The 17,671-nt window shown below is 40.8% G+C and overlaps 1 protein-coding gene across 1 annotated transcript; it reads left to right on the top strand.

Annotated features, from left to right (window-relative positions):
- Positions 1–689: 689 nt before the first annotated feature.
- LOC133045272 (ankyrin repeat domain-containing protein 26-like) lies at positions 690–16,410 on the top strand. The gene is made up of 7 exons (XM_061127559.1): positions 690–746; positions 836–1,035; positions 3,816–3,886; positions 4,659–4,752; positions 13,969–14,259; positions 14,852–15,054; positions 16,296–16,410. Exons 1-7 carry the CDS (start codon positions 716–718, stop codon positions 16,408–16,410), a joined length of 1,005 nt encoding a protein of 334 aa, XP_060983542.1. The 5' UTR covers positions 690–715.
- The last annotated feature ends 1,261 nt before the right edge of the window (positions 16,411–17,671 follow it).

Raw genomic sequence — 17,671 nt, 5'->3', positions numbered from 1 at the left:
AGAGCAAATTTCTTCAGTGTCTGTTCCTTCAGTCCATCTCTCTCTTCCCCTATTGTGCGCGTGTTTGCTTATGGCTGTCTATTTAGAGTATTTGTGGCTTTCATTCATGATCATTGCCCTACGGGTTTAACCTTGCTTTTTCCCTGTTTCACAGAAGCAGCTGATTTTTCCCCCCTGTTTTATATCTCTAGCTGTTTGACAAACAGAATAGAAGTAGCTTATCCTGTTTGCAGTTCTAGCGCATCTAAATAAGGTTCTGCTAAAACCTAAACTTTCATATTTCCCTTCCCAAGTGATAATTCATGTATATATTAATCATGGAAGCAGATTTCAAAATATAGCAATTAATTTAAATGTCTTAGTTTTTCAATAGTGCTCTGAACTCCTGGGGATAAATTATTACTCTCGAACATTTTGGTCGAGAAAGTGATCTAGTGGGTGTCATCGTATTTGTATAGCTGTCAATCAGGGGTGAGGAGAGGAATATCCGGGGCTTCTGATGTCATCTGTCATAATCCTTTCCCCATGAGCAGGTCAGACAGTGGCAGAACTGGGATTTGAATCCACATCTGAATGACTCCAGAGCCTGTGCTCTTTGTGTTAGATCATAGAGGAATGGAGGATGTTATAAATTTATTCAGGTTGATACTTGTTATAGTCTTCAAGCTCTTATTTTCTTCTCCAGCATGTCGTGAAACCAAAGTTGACAAAGCTCATGAAGCCTTCTCAGCAATCCAACAGAAACAGTAAGTTATTCGAAGACTGTCCTTCTGGTGTTATTGCCTGATTTGAAATGACACATGTTCTCATGTCCTCTCTCCTGTTTTCACTGTAGTAGAAGCAAAGTGTGGCATTTTGAGACCAGAGAGTACCACTTTCTCTGAGGACAGTAATTCTGATAGTAACATTGAAGATGTGGTTGAAACATTTCCCAAACCATCACCCTGGTTTGAGGGCATCTGTCAGCCTGCCTTCCCATCACCTGAGCCTGTTCCCAAACTTCTCAAGTCTGTAGCAGGCCTTGGTCCTACAAAGGTAAGTGGTTCTGTTTGTAACTCTTCTTTCCCTGTACTTGTTCACATACCATTCCCCTGATCCTTATGAAGACAAAAAGGATCCCACCACAGAAATAGAAGCCCTCAAAGTCACGGTACGAAATGGTGTGATAATAAGAGCCATACATGTGCATGATTCAGATTTATAAATATTGGCATACTAAGTATACCATTATGAAAGTACTAAATTACAAAGCACTTAGGAAAAACAACTAGATGAATATTGAAGATGGGGAGGAGGATGAAGGGGAAGAATTCCTTTACGAAGGACAAGATGAATATAAGATGGAATGAGGGTGAAGATGAGACAGATTACTTTACACACACGACAGAAATAGTGGGGGTAAGTCAGACCAGGAACTCTATGTTATAATTCTGCGAGACATTATTTCAAATTCAACTTAAGAGAAAGTGAGGTCATGAAAAAACAATGCTCATACTCTTTTGAATGGCATATAGCTGATTTTTATGAAGAACTGAAAGAAAATGTGTTCCTTATTGTTTTTGGTGGTTGTTTTCGACGGTGGTGATGGTTCTTGCTTTTTCCTTCAATTGAAGTGTAGTCAGTTTAAAATGCCGTGTAAGTTTCAGGTGTATAGTAACGTGGTTTGTTTATACTTGTTTATGTACATATGTTTTTTGAATATAGTTCCCTCTGGAAGTCCATTTAAATTTGAAGTGATTTCTCTTTTAAAAAAAAAAATTTCACTTTGAAATTAATGAAGCAATGTCTTCTATTTAACCTAGCAAAACTTTCGTTTAGTGGCAATTCAGGATGAGCCCTGTTTTAGGCCTTGGGAGATGTATTATGAATTAAGACTTTTTCGCCCTTCTGTTGCTTGTGGTTTCTAACTTCAGTTCAGTTCAGTCGCTCATTCGTGTCTGACACTAAATACTTAAATGTACTCACCTAATTTATCTTAAAGTGTTTGCTATAACCTTGGTGGGTGTTTTAGATCTTTCTGAAAATAAAGACGCAATAAATAAGCATTCTATCTATCCTTTTTACTAAGATTATAATTTATAATTTTATAAATGAGATTCTTAATCTCTTTTCATTAAATGAGAACATTTTCAGCTGCAACAATCTGAAAGAAAAACTGGAGAACTAACTATATTTTTTCCTCTGGAGAAATTCTGATTTCTTTTTTCTGAATGTCAGCAAATAATTACATACATTAAGTGAATGAAATCACGACGTATGCTTTTTTCTTGTATAGACTGCTTGTTATTATAAAATCATAAGGAAAGAAAAAAATACCACCAGAGTTTATAAAATTATCTATGGAAGATATTTTTTGTTTTAAAAATATCTCTAGCAACATGTACATTCCTTGCTGTTTTTATTTATTTATCTTTTATTTTAATTGGAGGCTAATTACTTTATAATATTGTAGTGGTTTTGCCATACGTTGACATGAATCAGCCGTGGATGTACAGTGCGTTCCCCATCCTGATCCCCCCTCCCACCTCCCTCCCCATCCCATCCCTCAGGGTCATCCCAGTGCACCAGCCCTGAGCACCCTGTCTCATGCATCAAACCTGGACGGGCAGTCTGTTTCGCATATGATAATATATATGTTTCAATGCTGTTCTCTCAAATCGTCCCACCCTCGCCTTCTCCCATAGAGTCCAAAAGACTGTTCTATACATCTGTGTCTCTTTTTCTGTCTCACATATAGGGTCATCATTACCATCTTTCTAAATTCCCTATATAAGTGTTAATATACTGAGTTGGTGTTTTTTTCTTTCTGACTTACTTCACTCTGTATAACAGGCTCCAGTTTCATCCACCACATTAGAACTGATTCAAATGCATTCTTTTTAATGGCTGTGTAATATTCCATTGTGTATATATACCACAGCTTTCTTATCCATTCGTCTGCTGATAGACATCTAGGTTGCTTCCACATCCTGGCTGTTGTAAACAATGCTGCGATGAACACTGGGGTACACGTGTCTCTTTCACTTCTGGTTTCCTCAGTGTGTATGCCCAGGAGTGGGATTGCTGGGTCATATGGCAGTTCTATTTCCATATTTTTAAGGAATCTCCACACTGTTCTCCATAGTGGCCGTACTAGTTTGCATTCCCACCAACAGTGTGAGAAAGTTCCCTTTTCTCCACACTCTCTCCAGCATTTACTGTTTGTAGCCATTCTGACTGGAGTAAGATGGTACCTCATTGTGGTTTTGATTTGTGTTTCTCTGATAATGAGTGACGTTGAGCATCTTTCCACGTGTTTGTTAGCCATCTGTATGTCTTCTTTGGAGAAATGTCTGTTTATTTCTTTGGCCCATTTTCTGATTGGGTCGTTTATTTTTTTGGAATTGAGCTGCAAGAGCTGCTAGCTTTTATAATCACTGAAAGAGCCGTGGTCATTCACCTATGTGGGTACTTAAAGTGATGGCTGATGTGGAGCTTGGGATAAACATATATGTATATATGTTCATCGTCAGGTAATTTTCTGTCTTTCCCCATCTGGCCAGTTTATAAATTTGTGTATTTGAGAAAATCTGATTTAGAGCATGAATGATTTTGTGTTTGAGTCCGAAAGGAGAGGTCAGTAACGAACAAAGGGCAGACAGTAAATATTTTCACTTTTTGGGCTGTAAGGGGTTTATTGTAACAACTCAACTCTGCTGTATGACAGGAAAGCAGCCATAAGCAATATGCAGATGGAAGAGACAGAAACTGACATTGGCAGATTCGCTAGGTTATTAGTAATTAAACAGTTGTTTTTTTCCTTTTTCTCTTTTTAGTCTCAAGAAACACAAGATCAACATAGAGAGGCTGTGAGATGTGCTGAAAAAACACAGGATCACATCCAAAAGTATGATTTAAAGCAGCACAGAAAACAACTTAAGTATAAAGCAGATAAACAGTATAATATGAGAATTAGATCAGTAATGATAATAAAAACGTCGTTGTGAAGCTGAGTAACATTTCAGCTTTGAGCTGTTTTGAGATGCATATTTTCCCCCATTATTCCCATATTTTGCACATTATCCACAAGTGAAAAGTGAAAGTGTTAGTCACTGAGTCATGTCCAACTCTTGATGACTCCATGGACCATAGCCCACCAGGCTCTTCTGTCCATGGAATTCTCCAGGCAAGAATCCTAGAGTGGGTTGCCGTTTCCTTGTCCAGGGGATCTTCCTGACTTGGGCATCGAACCTGGGTCTCCCGCATTGTTGGCAGATTCTTTACCGTCTGAGCCACCAAGGAAGCCAATTATCCACAAAACACAACTAGAAAAACAGTACAGTTGCCAAATCATTTACTTTTCAAAATTCTAAAAGCCTACATAATTGAACCTGCAGATGTTTGTTCAGAAACAGTGTGGTATTTTAAAAATCTGTGTGTGAAGGACTGCCGTGACAGTCCAGTGGTTAAAACTATGCCTTCCAAGGCAGAGGGTGTGGGTTTGATCCCTGGTTGGGGAAGTAAGATCCCACGTGCCTCACAGCCAAAAAACCAAAACATAAAAGAGAAGCAATATTGCAGTAAATCAATGAAGACCTTAAAAACGGTCCACATTCAAAAAAATCTTTAAACAAGAAACGCTATGTGTGAGAATCATTGTTTTAAAATCTGCATTTTAGGCTTGAAATTGAAAATGCCGAGTTACAAACTACAGTCAAAAAGCAAGCCGGCGAAATTGAACAGCTTCAGAGAAACCTTTTAAGTATAAGATTGGTAAGTCAACCTCTTAATTTCTGTCATACTGAGGAAGAATTTAATTTTTTAATAGTAATATATAAGAATATTTTGGACAATGTGAAAAGTCTCATCAATTAAAAAGTTTATGGTATTTTACTGTTACTGCTTGCTACTAATAGCATCAGTTCAGTCGCTCAGTTGTGTCCGACTCTTTGCGACCCCATGAACTGCAGCACGCCAGGCCTCCCTGTCCATCACTGACTCCCGGAGTTTACTTAAACTCATGCCCATCGAGTCGCTGATGCCATCCAGCCATCTTATCTTCTGTCGTCCCCTTCTCCTGCCCGCAATCCCTCCCAGCATCAGGGTCTTTTCCAGTGAGTCAACACTTCACATGAGGTGGCCAAAGTATTGGAGTTTCAGCTTCAGCATCAGTCCTTTCAGTGAAGACCCAGGACTGATCCCCTTTACGATGGACTGGTCGGATCTCCTTGCTGTCCAAGGGACTCTTAAGAGTCTTCTCCAACACCACCGTTCGAAAGCATCAATTTTTCGGTGCTCAGCTTTCTTCACAGTCCAACTCTCACATCCATACATGACCACTGGAAAAGCCATAGCCTTGACTAGACGGACCCTTGTTGGCAATGTAATGTCTCTGCTTTTTAATATGCTATCTAGATTGGTCATAACTTTCCTTCCAAGGAGTAAGTGTCTTTTAATGTCATGGCTGCAATCAGCATCTGCAGTGATTTTGAAACCCAAAAAAATAAAGTCTGACACTGTTTCCACTGTCTCCCCATCTATTTCCCATGAGGTGATGGGACCAGATGCCACGATCTTAGTTTTCTGAATGTTGAGCTTTAAGCCAACTTTTGCACTCTCCTCTTTGACTTTCATCAAGAGGCTTTTTAGTTCCTCTTCACTTTCTGTCATAAGGGTGGTGTCATCTGCATATCTGAGGTTATTGATATTTCTCCTGGCAATCTTGATTCCAGCTTGTGCTTCTTCCAGCCTAGCGTTTCTCATGATATACTCTGCATATAAGTTAAACAAGCAGGGTGACAATATACAGCCTTGATGTACTCATTTTCCTATTTGGAACCAGTCTGCTGTTCCATGTCCAGTTCTAACTGTTGCTTCCTGACCTGCATATAGGTTTCTCAAGAGGCAGGTCAGGTGGTCTGGTATTTCCATCTCTTTCAGAATTTTCCAGTTTATTGTGATCCACACAATCAAAGGCTTTGACATTGTCAATAAGGCAGAAATAGATGTTTTTCTGGAACTCTCTTGCTTTTTCGATGATCCAGCGGATGTTGGCAATTTGATCTCTGGTTCCTCTGCCTTTTCTAAAACCAGCTTGAAAATGTGGAAGTTCATGGTTTACGTATTGCTGAAGCCTGGCTTGGAGAATTTTGAGCATTACTTTACTGGCGTGTGAGATGAGTGTAATTCCTCTTTATAGAAGAAATGGACTGAATTCATAAAACTAATGATTTTTGTAGTAAGATTTTAATTTAAAAGTGTGTGACAGTCCAGTCCAAAGGCAATATTTTATATAGAAAATATTTTGTTTGTTCATTCCCCTGTCAATGAAATCGGGGTTTTTCCACTTTCCGGCTATTGTTAATAATGCTGCCTTGAACATTGGTACACAAACATCTGTTCGAGTCTAGAAATTTGAGTAATGATTTGATTGAGAATTCTGTGTTTCTTTTGTAATCCTAACCCTTCTGTGAGATTTTTGACAATGAATCATTTTTAACATTGTAGTTTATTCTCTTGACCAGGTGAGTACTACATCTGTATAGAACAGTGTTTCTGAAAGAATGTATTTTTCCTTTTTTGGATTTTTTTTTTTTTTTAGAAAAAGAGCTGGGATGTGCATGGGAATTTTTCAGAGATTACTTTAGTAAGATGATATTTATCCTGGAATATCTTGAACCACTGATGAAAATTATTTTAGAGCATCTTTAGAAAGTAAAATGTAATAGCCACACTTAAAAAAAATTTGATCAGCATTTAGTATTTGATGTTTCAGTTCAGTCGCTCAGTTGTGTCCGACTCTGCGACCCCATGGACTGCAGCACACCAGGCTACCCTGTCCATCACCAACTCCCAGAGCTTGCTCAAACCCATGTACATCAAGTTGGTGATGCCATCCAACCATCTCATCCTCTGCCGTCCCCTTCTCCACCTGCCTTCAATCACTCTCAGCGTCAGGGTCTTTCCCAATGAGTCAGTTCTTCGCATTGGAGCTACAGCTTCAGCATCAGTCCTTCCAATGAATATTCAGAACTGATTTCCTTTATGATTGACTGGTTTGATCTCCTTGCAGTCCAAGGACCTCTCAAGAGTCTTCTCCAACACCACAGTTCAAAAGAATGAATTCTTCGGTGCTCAGCTATCTTGATGGTCCAACTTTCACATGCATCCATGACTACTGGAAAAACCATAGCTTTGACTAGATAGACCTTTGTCGGCAAAGTAATGTCTCTGCTTTTTAATATGCTGTCTAGGTTGATCATAGCTTTTCTTCCAAGGAGTGAGGGTCTTTTAATTTCATGACTGCAGTCACCATCTGCAGTGATTTTGGAGCCCAAGAAAATAAAATCTGTCATTGTATCCATTATTTCCCCATCTATATGCCATGAAGCTGTGGGACTGGATGCCTTGATCTTTGTTTCTTGAATGCTGAGTTTTAAACCAGATTTTTCGCTTTCCTCTTTGCCTTTCATCAAGAAGCTCTTCAGTACCTCTTCACTTTCTGCCAGAAGGGTGGTGTCATCTGCATATCTGAGGTTATTTATATTACTTCCAGATGTCTTGATTCCAGCTTTTACTTCCTCCAGCCTGGCATTTTGCATGATGTACTCTGCATAGAGGTCATATAAGCAGGTGACAGTATACAGCCTTCATGTGCTCTTTTCCCAATTTGGAACCAGTTCATTGTTCCATGTTCGATTCTAACTGTTGCTTCTTGAGCTACAGACAGGTTTCTGAGGAAGCAGGTAAGGTGGTCTGGCATTCCCATCTCTTGAAGAATTTTCCACAGTTTGTTATGATCCACACAGTCAAAGGCTTTGGCGTAGTCAGTAAATCAGAAGTAGATGTTTTTCTGTAATTCTCTTGCTTTTTCTATGATCCAACAGATGGATGTTGGCAATTTGACCTCCACTTCCTCTGCCTTTTCTAAATCCAACTTGTACATCTTGATGTTCTCATTTAACGTACTGTTGAAGCCTCACTGGGAGAATTTTGAGCATTACTTTGCTAGCATGTGAGATGAGTGCAGTTGTGCAATTGTTTGACCATTCTTTGGCATTGCCTTTCTTTGGGATTGGAATGAAAACTGACCTTTTCCAGTCCTGTGGCCATGGCTGAATTTTCCACATTTGCTGGCATATTGAGTGAACCACTTTCAAAACATCATCTTTTAGGATTTGAAATAACCCAACTGGAATTCCATCACCTCCACTAGCTTTAATTGTAGTGACGCTTCCTAAGGCTCACTTGACTTTGCAATCCAGGATGTCTGGCTCTAGGTGAGTGATCACACCATACTGGTTATCTGAGTCATGAAGATCGTTTTTGTTTAGTTCTTCTGTGTATTCTTGCCACCTCTTCTTAATATCTTCTGCTTCCGTTAGGTCCATACCATTTCTGTCCTTTATGTGCCCATCTTTGCATGAAATGTTCCCTTGGTATCTCTAATTTTCTTGAATAGATCTCTAGTCTTTCCCATTCTATTGTTTCTCTCTATTTCTTTGCATTGATCGCTGAGGAAGGCTTTCTTATCTCTCCTTGCTATTCTTTGGAACTCTGCATTCAGGTGATTGTATCTTTTCTTTTCTCCTCTGCCTTTAGCTTCTCTTTTTTTCTCAGCTATTTGTAAGGCCTCCTCACACAACCATTTTGCTTTGTTGCATTTCTTTTTCTTGGGTATGGTCTTGATCACTGGCTCCTGTACAGTGTCACCAACCTCCGTCCACAGTTCTTCAGGCACTGTCTATCAGATCTAATCCCTTGAATCTGTTTGTCACTCCCACTATATAATCATAAGGAATTTGATTTAGGTCATACCTGAATGGTCTAGTGATTTTCTGTACTTTGTTCAATTTAAGTCTGAGTTTGGCAATAAGGGGTTCATGATCTGAGCCACAGTTAGCTCTCAGTCTTTTTTTTGTTTTGTTTTGCTGATTGTATACAGCTTGTACATCTTGGGCTGCAAAGAATATAATCAGTCAGACTTTGGTATTGCCCACTTAGTGATGTCCATGTGTAGTCATCTCTTGTGTTGTTGGAAGAAGATGTTTTGCTATGACCAGTGCAGACTCTTGGAGGGCACAGACAAAACCTTGTGTGCACTGGGAGCCAGGAGAAAGGAGCAGTGTCCCCACAAGAGACTGAGCCAGACTTGCCTGTGGGTGCCCAGGTGTCTCCTGCGGAGGGGTGGGTCGACAGTGGCCTGCTGGGGGTCAGGGGCACTGAATACAGCAGTGCGTGAACAAGTCCTTTGGAAAGAGGTGGCCATTATCGCCATTACCCCTACCATAGTTTGACCTCAGGCCAAACAACAGGGAGAGAACACAGGCCCACTCATCAACAAAAACTTGGGTGAAAGATTTACTGAGTATGGCCCTGCCCATCAGAAGAAGACCCCACAGTCAGTCTCTCCCATCAGGAAGCTTCCATAAGCCTCTATCCTTATCCCTCAGAGGGCAGACAGAATGAAAACCACAATCACAGAAAACTAAGCAAACTGATCACATGGATCACAACCTTGTCCAACTCAATGAAACTCCAAGCCATGCCATGTCGGGCCACCCAAGATGGAAGGGTCATGCTGGAGCGTTCTGACACAACGTGGTCCGCTGGAGAAGGGGATGGCAAACCAGTTGAGTATTCTTGCCTTGAGAACCCCATGAACACTATGAAAAGGCAAAAAGATAGGACTCTGAAAGATGAACTCCCTGGGTTGATAGGTGCCCAATATGCTACTGGAGATCAGTGGAGAAATAACTCCAGAAAGAATGAAGAGATGGAGCCAAAACGAAAAGAACACCGAGTTGTGGATATGACTGGTGATGGAAGTACAGTCTGAAGCTGTAAAGAACAAGACTGCATAGGAACCTGGAATGTTACATCTATGAATCAGGGCAAATTGGAAGTGGTCAAACAGGAAATGGCAAGAGTGAACATTGACATTTCAGGAATCAGTGAACCAAAATGGACTGGAATGGGTGAATTTAACTCAGATGACCATTATATCTACTACTGTGGGCAAGAATCCCTTAGAAGAAAGGGAGTAGCCATCATAGTCAACAAAAGAGTCTGACATGCAGTACTAAGGTGCAGTCTCAAAAATGACAAAATGATCTCTGTTTCCAAGGCAAACCATTCACCATCACGGTAATCCAAGTCAATGCCCCAGCCACTAATGCTGAAGAAGCTGAAGTTGAGTGGCTCTATGATGACCTACAAGACCTCCTAAAATTAACACCAAAAAAAGATATCCTTTTCATCATAGGGGACTGGAATGCAAAAGTCGGAAGTCAAGAGATACCTGGAGTGACAGGCAAGTTTGGCCTTGGAGTACAAGATGAAGCAGAGCAAGAGTTTTGCCAAGAGAATGCACTGGTCATAGCAAACACCCTCTTCCAACAACACAAGAGATGACTCTGCACATGGACATCAGCAGATGGTTGATTTTATGTGTAAAATACCCTATTTTTAACAAATAAATATTGGCAATAACCCCTTAAATTCCAGAAAGATGACAAAATGATGAACAATTATTTTAAGCTGTTTGAAGGAAAGTCATTCATTTTGAAGTCTGTCCTGACTGGCATCAGCTTTATAAACTGTGTTGGCTATAAATGCATATCACTCATGAACCCACGGGAAATAATACTTTTTTTTAAATTTCTGTGCTCACACACTGAGCTCTGTGCTGTCCTTTTCAAAGGAAATTAGCTCTGTCTGTAGCTGAGTCATGTTTCCTAAGCCAGGTTCCTCTTTATCAAACTTCTGAGAAAATCCCAAGTCCTTTTCTCATTTTGTATGTCTTGGTCTCGGTTGGACTTCCCAGATGTCTCAGACAATAAAGAATCTGCCTGAAATGCAGGAGACCTAGGTTCGATCCCTGGGTTGGGAAGATCCCCTGAAGAAAGTGAGAGTAAAAGTGCTCAGTTGTGTCTGACTCTTTGAGACCCCATGGACTATACAGTCGTTGGAATTCTCTAGGCCAGAATACTGGAGTGGATAGCCTTTCCCTTCTCCAGGGGATCTTCCCAGCGCAGGGATTGAATCCAGGTCTCCCGCATTGCAGGCGGATTCTTTACCAGCTGAGCCACAAGGGAAGCCCAAGAATACTGGAGTGGGTAGCCTATCCCTTCTCCCATAGTCCACAGGGTCACAAAGTGTCAGACATGACTGGGCGACTAACACTTGGTCTCTGTTAGGTCAAGCAAGCAAGCAAGTGGTGTTTTTGCTGCCAAGGTTCTCTAAAGCTTTCGGTGTCCTGTGAATTTGATTGGGGTTCATGCCATTGGAAAAGCTACCCTCAAAAATCTTTTTTGAGGGAAGCATCATACCTTGGGCTTCCTATGAAGCTTTGCAGGATGATGCCTTTAAAATTCTTAGGCTCTTAAGATCCTTAAAGGAATCTGAGGCACCACCGTAAGTCTTTCCAGGGTCAACATTCAGAATATTGAGATCATGGCATCTGGTCTCATCACTTCGTGGAAAATGGATGGGGAAACTGTGGAAACTGTGGTTGACTTTATTTTTCTGGGCTCCAAAATCACTGTAGATAGTGACTGCACCAATGAAATTAAAAGATGCTTACTCCTTGGAAGGAAAGTACGACCAACCTAGATAGCATATTACAAAGCAGAGACATTACTTTGCCAACAAAGGTCCGTCTAGTCAAGGCTATGGTTTTTCCAGTGGTCTTGTATCGATGTGAGAGCTGGACTATAAAGAAAGCTGAGCACTGAAGAATTGATGATTTTGAACCGTGGTGTTGGAGAAGACTCTTGCGAGTCCCTTGGACTGCAAGGAGATCCAACCAGTCCATCTTAAAGGAGATCAGTCCTGGGTGTTCATTGGAAGGACTGATGCTGAAGCTGAAACTCCAATACTTTGGCCACCTCATGTGAAGAGTTGACTCATTTGAAAAGACCCTGATGCTGGGAGGGATTGGGGGCAGGAGGCGAAGGGGACGACAGAGGATGAAATGGTTAGATGGCATCACAGACTCGATGGACATGGGTTTGGGTGGACTCCGGGAGTTGGTGATGGACAGGGAGGCCTGGCATACTACGGTTCATGGGGTCTCAAAGAGTTGGACACGACTGAGCATCTGAACTGAACTGAACTGAATGTAGGGTTTTACAGTCTACAGGTTTTACGTTTAGACCATGTTTTCCTTGATAGCACCCTAGATTTGACCTTAGCCAAGAAGCCATTTCTGTCTTTTTGCGTCATGTGACAATTGGACAGGTGCAGATGCTGTAAAGGGGATACAGATATTGAAACCAGTGAGTCCTGGTTCCTTTATATTTAATAGTGCTTTTTTTTTGTCTCATAGCTTATCCTTCTCATTGATTTTACTTTCAGCTGGTTCATAGCAATAGTCTCCGTTCCCCCATGTTTCAGTGTCATTTTCTTCTCTTGCCTAGAAGCTGTCACTGGCAGCCTCTTCAAGGGCCATCAGGCTTCTGTTTACAAACTCATGAAGACCTTTGTGTTTCCATTTCTTTCTCTGTATCCATTCGGGTCCCACCTACATCCAGGTTCAAAAGCATTCTCACATGTTTTAGTTCTTTTTTAATGGCAATACCTCATTTTTGGATGTCAGTGACTCAATGGACATGAGTTTGAGCAAGCTCCAGGAGTTGGTGATGGACAGGGAATCCTGGTGTGATGCAGTCCATGGGGTCACAAAGAGTCAGGCGTGACTGAGTGAACTGCACTGAACCCCATTTTTAATATCCGTATCTGTGCCAGTTATTTATTGCTAACAAATTGTATTAGAGATCACCCAAAGCCTAGTGGCTCAAAACAGCATTTCCTTTGTTCACAAGTCTGTGTTAGGGCAAGGCTCAGTGAGTGAGCCCAGCTCATTTCTTCTCCAGTCGTCATCAGCTGGGATGTCGTGAAGGTGGGAACCAGAGTCATCTGAAGACCTGTTCATGCACACGTCCAGCAGTTGGAGCTGGCTTTTGGATGGGTCATTAGGTGGGGGCGGTCAGTGGGGACACTGACATGTGCTCAGTATGTAGCCTGGGCTTCTTCAAAGCGTGGTGACTGATGCTAAGAGTGGGCTTCCCCACGGAGCCAGTCAGAAGCTATTTAGCTTGAAAAATCACATAGCAGTTCCCCTAGACTCTGTCCACTAGAATCAGTTACTGAGGCCAGCACATATTTAAGGAGAGGGAATTTCACAAGAAACTTGTCAAAGAATTTGTAGACATGTTTGAATACGACCGGCTCCACTCACCTCGACTTACACCACACAAGTAATCATTCTGTCTAAATGAAAGTTCTTTCCAACTCTGTGTCACTGAAATTCCAGCAAATATTTTTTGTGTGTTTTCTTTGGTATATTCTCTTATTCTGTGGAAAGTAACAAAGGATTACAAGAAAGAGGCATTTTTCTCTTGTTCAGAAAAATGTATGGATCATCTCACTAAACTCTTAGGAGACGGGATATCTTTAGCCTTGCAAATCATTTCTCTTTGGAATGCAATTCAAATTAGCAAAAACTATTTCTAGTTCAGAAAAAGGCTTATTGGATTAAAATCCATACTTAGAAGATTTATTAATTAGAGCCTTATTTTCACAATCTTCTTTTGGGAGGCATTTATTAACTCAGCCTCAGATAACTCAATACAGTATACCTCAAACTTCTTTAAAAACCATGGGACATGTTGGGGGGGAAGGAGTAAGAGACGTTCTACTAAGGGGTGACTTGCAGTCATTCCATGGAGGAATGATAGCAAAGTACTATTATAGAACAATCAAAGAGTGTAAAATCAAGTGCAAATGTTGTGTGACAAAGATGATGACAGTGAAGAATATATTTTGTGATTCTTGGTGGTTTGACCTTCTTTCTTGATTCTCTGAGTAATTCCTGGTCCTACATTCATCAATACAGATACCATCATATTTATTTGATCCTTGGTTTGTGTTAGGCTGTGTTCAGTCCACTTCCCTCATTACCAAATGTCATTTGTTTTATTCTTGCAGTTTGATGATCTTCTAGCAGAGCTGGAAACTGTATGTTCACAATGTCTGCACATGAATGAAAATATTCAGGTTCTTCGAGAGGTGTTATTATTCATGACAGGAATGCAAAAGAAATGTGAAAAACTAGAGAAGAATAACAAGAAGCTGGAGCAAGAAATAGTGAACCTCAAAAGTCATATAGAAATGAATATGACAGAGCACAGTCAAGTAGAGCAGTATAAGCAGGAGATTGAAGAAAGAGCGAGACAGGAGCTAGTAGAGAAATTAAAAGAAGTCAACACGGTTTTACAGGTTAATTTGTTGATCTGTCATATCCTTGAATTCACCTCATTGTAAATTACATTGGATGTGTACAGCTTATGTGTTTCCTCTCCTTCCCTTAGAGCAGTTTGTTTGGTAGATTTCTGGAAGGAAGGGGGCACTTGTCTGTCTCTGAAGAGAGAAATATTTCAATTTCCATCACAGTTATCACTCAATTGATCTTTCAGAATGATTCTGACTAGAGGATCCTTTTACTTATAAGACCAGTTGGTATAAAACAAGACCATGAGAAGGAAACAAAGTACTATGGTTTAGAATGGGTACCATCTTCTTGAATTATTCTCAAGTTGTCTTGTTCAGTTTTTAAAATTTTAAGTTGATCCTCTTATTATTTGAATTGTCAGGTTACATAAATACTACTATAACATTGATTCCACTTTAATTTTATAATTCAGATTTAATTCATTTCACATTGACCATGATTATTTTAAAGTTTCACTTTTCTTTTTCTCACATTTAAAATCGCTCTCTGAATTACTGACTCAAAACTAAAGGGAACAAATATAATTATTCAGGTTATAATCATTAACAAAAGGAATATATCTTTTAAAATTTGACTTAGATACAAGCAGCATCTCAAGAAAACTTAGAGCAGGCACAAGAGGAGCATATTGCTTCCTTAAGAAGTCAGATGGAACTCAGAATTAAAGAGTTGGAATCTGAACTCTTCAAGATGGAAACTTCTCAAGCAGATTTGGAAAAATATAAGAAACTCTACCTCGAAGGACTAAAAGTTATAAAGTCATTGGAAAAGAAGCTAGACAAGTAAGTCAAAACACAGAATCACAAAATAAATGTAGTCCATTAATTTGTCTCTGAAGCCTAGTTTTTATAGAGCCAGGTTCTTGAGATTCGTAGGCAGTGAAAGCTAACTAGACAGTCCCTGCTAAGGGGGCGCCCTAAGACAGATGGGTGACACCACGTCCTGGTGCGTTTTCCTACACTGTGTAAAAGCATGCTTGTGAAGTCGGGCCACGTTCACACAGGGGTGAAAGGCGGGGTAGTTCACAGAGGGGCTGACGCTGGCATGGTGGCCTGACTGAGGGAGGGTGTGGAGGCTGGAAGGGGCAGATCCCACCTGCACTGCCCTCTGAAAGCAGAGCACTCCTAGGACGCCTTTCATAAGCCCAGAGAGCATACAGCAAAGGAGCAGGGACCCAGGGCACGTTCTGCTAGTCGATGCCTAAAATAAGCACACACAAGGGAAGCACGGGTGCTCCCAGAGAGGGTTAAGGGCTGTGGGACGTGATGCTGGGATGTGGGGTGTGGCTTCCGGGGAAGGAGCTCGGTGGGGCCGCTCTCCCTGTTTGTGGAGCGCGATGCCTCTCTCTGTAAAAACATGCACTGAACACCATTTCAGCTTTTTGCCTTTTTAAATGAAACCAAAAATCCTCTTCAGACTTTTTTTTTCTTTTTTCTTTTTTTTTTTTAATGAAAAACAGGTGCCTATGTCGGGCCCTCGTAGAAGTGAAGTAACATAAAATGAACTTTGGAAAAGCAGAGGATGCTTGTCATTGTTCCTGGGGCTGTTTTAGCCCTTTTCAGTCTCACCCACTGACTTTCTCATCCTCCCTCGAGATTGTGGCTCTAGGTGATTCCTCAGAGCCAAGTGCTTAATCTTTCCGAGGTCATGAGTGAAACATTTATACAAGGGTGGCGAAAGCAAATGCTTGAAAGTGGCTTTGTGGGAGGTGTGTTTCTTCATCCCTGAACTGTTTCCTGGGGGCAGGCGTGTCCCAGAGGCGGCAGGTGTCACTGTGACCCACCTCCCTTTCTCTCTGACGCCCGTTCTCTCCTCCCCCAGCTGTGACTTGTTACCTGAGGAGCCCAGACACACGTGAGCTTCTTTAGAACAAGGTCAGAGCTGTCACTGTTTACAGCAGGTCTGCTCTCTGCTTCCAGTGCTCACACGGTGTGATGGGAATTCCATTTACTGTGCGGCAGCTTAGAAAATGCAAATCCTTTAGGGAATCGTGAACAAAACTGGTGTTTTCCATCTTCCCCAGGACTAATTGGAGGCTGGCAGAGATGAGCACCGAACTTGAGGTGGAGAAACAGCGGAACAGACCTTTACTGAGCACTCTCACCACGAGGCCAGTCCTGGAGCCGCCCTTGCAGTAGAAATTTCCATAATACTTCAATATGAATCTTTCTCCAAAAACAAACATAGGATTTTCTACCTCAATTCCATGCCCTTCAAATAACAGCATGGCGACTGACTTGATCAAGTTTAGTTCTACTATCTTTTTTTCCTTGGGTTTAGCATTTCCAATATGAATGATTCTTATTTTCAACTTCTGAGCTTTTATTTGACTTATGTGCACTAAGTAAAAGCCATAATTAACTGTGCTAACAAGGAGACAAAAATTTTATGTTTCTTTTGTCCTAGATTTCTATTTTTAAGATACTTATTAATTTCTTAAATTTCTTGAAAAGCTGCATTTAAATTCTACTTTAGAAATGAAATCTTATTGCCTAGTAACCAAACATATACTTTCAAATATTTGACCTCCTTTCTAATTGATTTCACCTTGGCAAGTGTTCATAATCATCTCCAAGCTCCGCTGACCCCCCTGCAGTTTTTCTACCCCTAAGCATAAGTGAATGACTGGCATTGAAACACTAACCATATATGGATGTTTTTGTATTTGAAGGAATCCTATATAAATCCTTTTTATGAATTAAACAAACTTGTAGCACTATATCAGAAGATTAATTTCTAGTTTTCGATCAACATTTTGGTCATTTTCTTACACAAGAATGCATCTTTAATCGCTATTTTACTTATAGCCTTGTTACCTAAATTCCTAAAAAATATTTTCTGAGCAATTGTAGAACGTTTCTAAATTTGTAGTTAAAGCAAACATTAAAAAATTTTAAATGAAGCTCTCTTTTGTCTCTATCTCAACAGCACCTGGATGATTGATGACTAAGAGCAATGATGGGGAGTCTAAATTGCAGCTAGTTTTCATTGTGTGATCGTTGTGATTAAAATATCCATTTTAGTCAGAGCACACGGGTTTGTGGTTTTGATGGTGTTTTCATGATGGTTATGGTGCAGATAAAAATAGCCCTTGTTAAATGCAGTCTCAACCTGTGTTCCCATTTGGCTTCTTGCCATCATAGAGCAATTAAGGTGTCTTCGACAGCACTGCGGCTACATTGGGTCTTAGTACTTGAGAGCCATGAACCTGGAGGACGTGCTTTAGCTGTGCAGTCACAGCGGGCCTCCAGACACTTCATCCCAAGTCAGACACTGCCCCACGCAGGCCTCAGGGGAGGAAGCAAAGACTCAGTCCCCACCCCAGGGGCGGGCTGCCTACCGCAGACCCAAGTTCATGGTGCTGTGAGCACACACCTTTTCAAAGAAGAGATTGGGAAC

This window comes from Dama dama, chromosome 23, assembly GCF_033118175.1.
Source record: "Dama dama isolate Ldn47 chromosome 23, ASM3311817v1, whole genome shotgun sequence".
Lineage (NCBI taxonomy): Eukaryota > Metazoa > Chordata > Mammalia > Artiodactyla > Cervidae > Dama > Dama dama.
This window is presented reverse-complemented; position numbering and strand designations above follow the sequence as displayed.

Excerpts from the sequence above, each read along its gene's own strand:
- LOC133045272 (XM_061127559.1), top strand. The coding sequence starts at position 716 with ATGAAGCCTTCTCAGCAATCCAACAGAAACA. Across the intron at positions 3,887-4,658 it reads ACACAGGATCACATCCAAAA|GCTTGAAATTGAAAATGCCG; the intron begins GTATGATTTAAA and ends TCTGCATTTTAG. Across the intron at positions 15,055-16,295 it reads TTGGAAAAGAAGCTAGACAA|GACTAATTGGAGGCTGGCAG; the intron begins GTAAGTCAAAAC and ends CATCTTCCCCAG.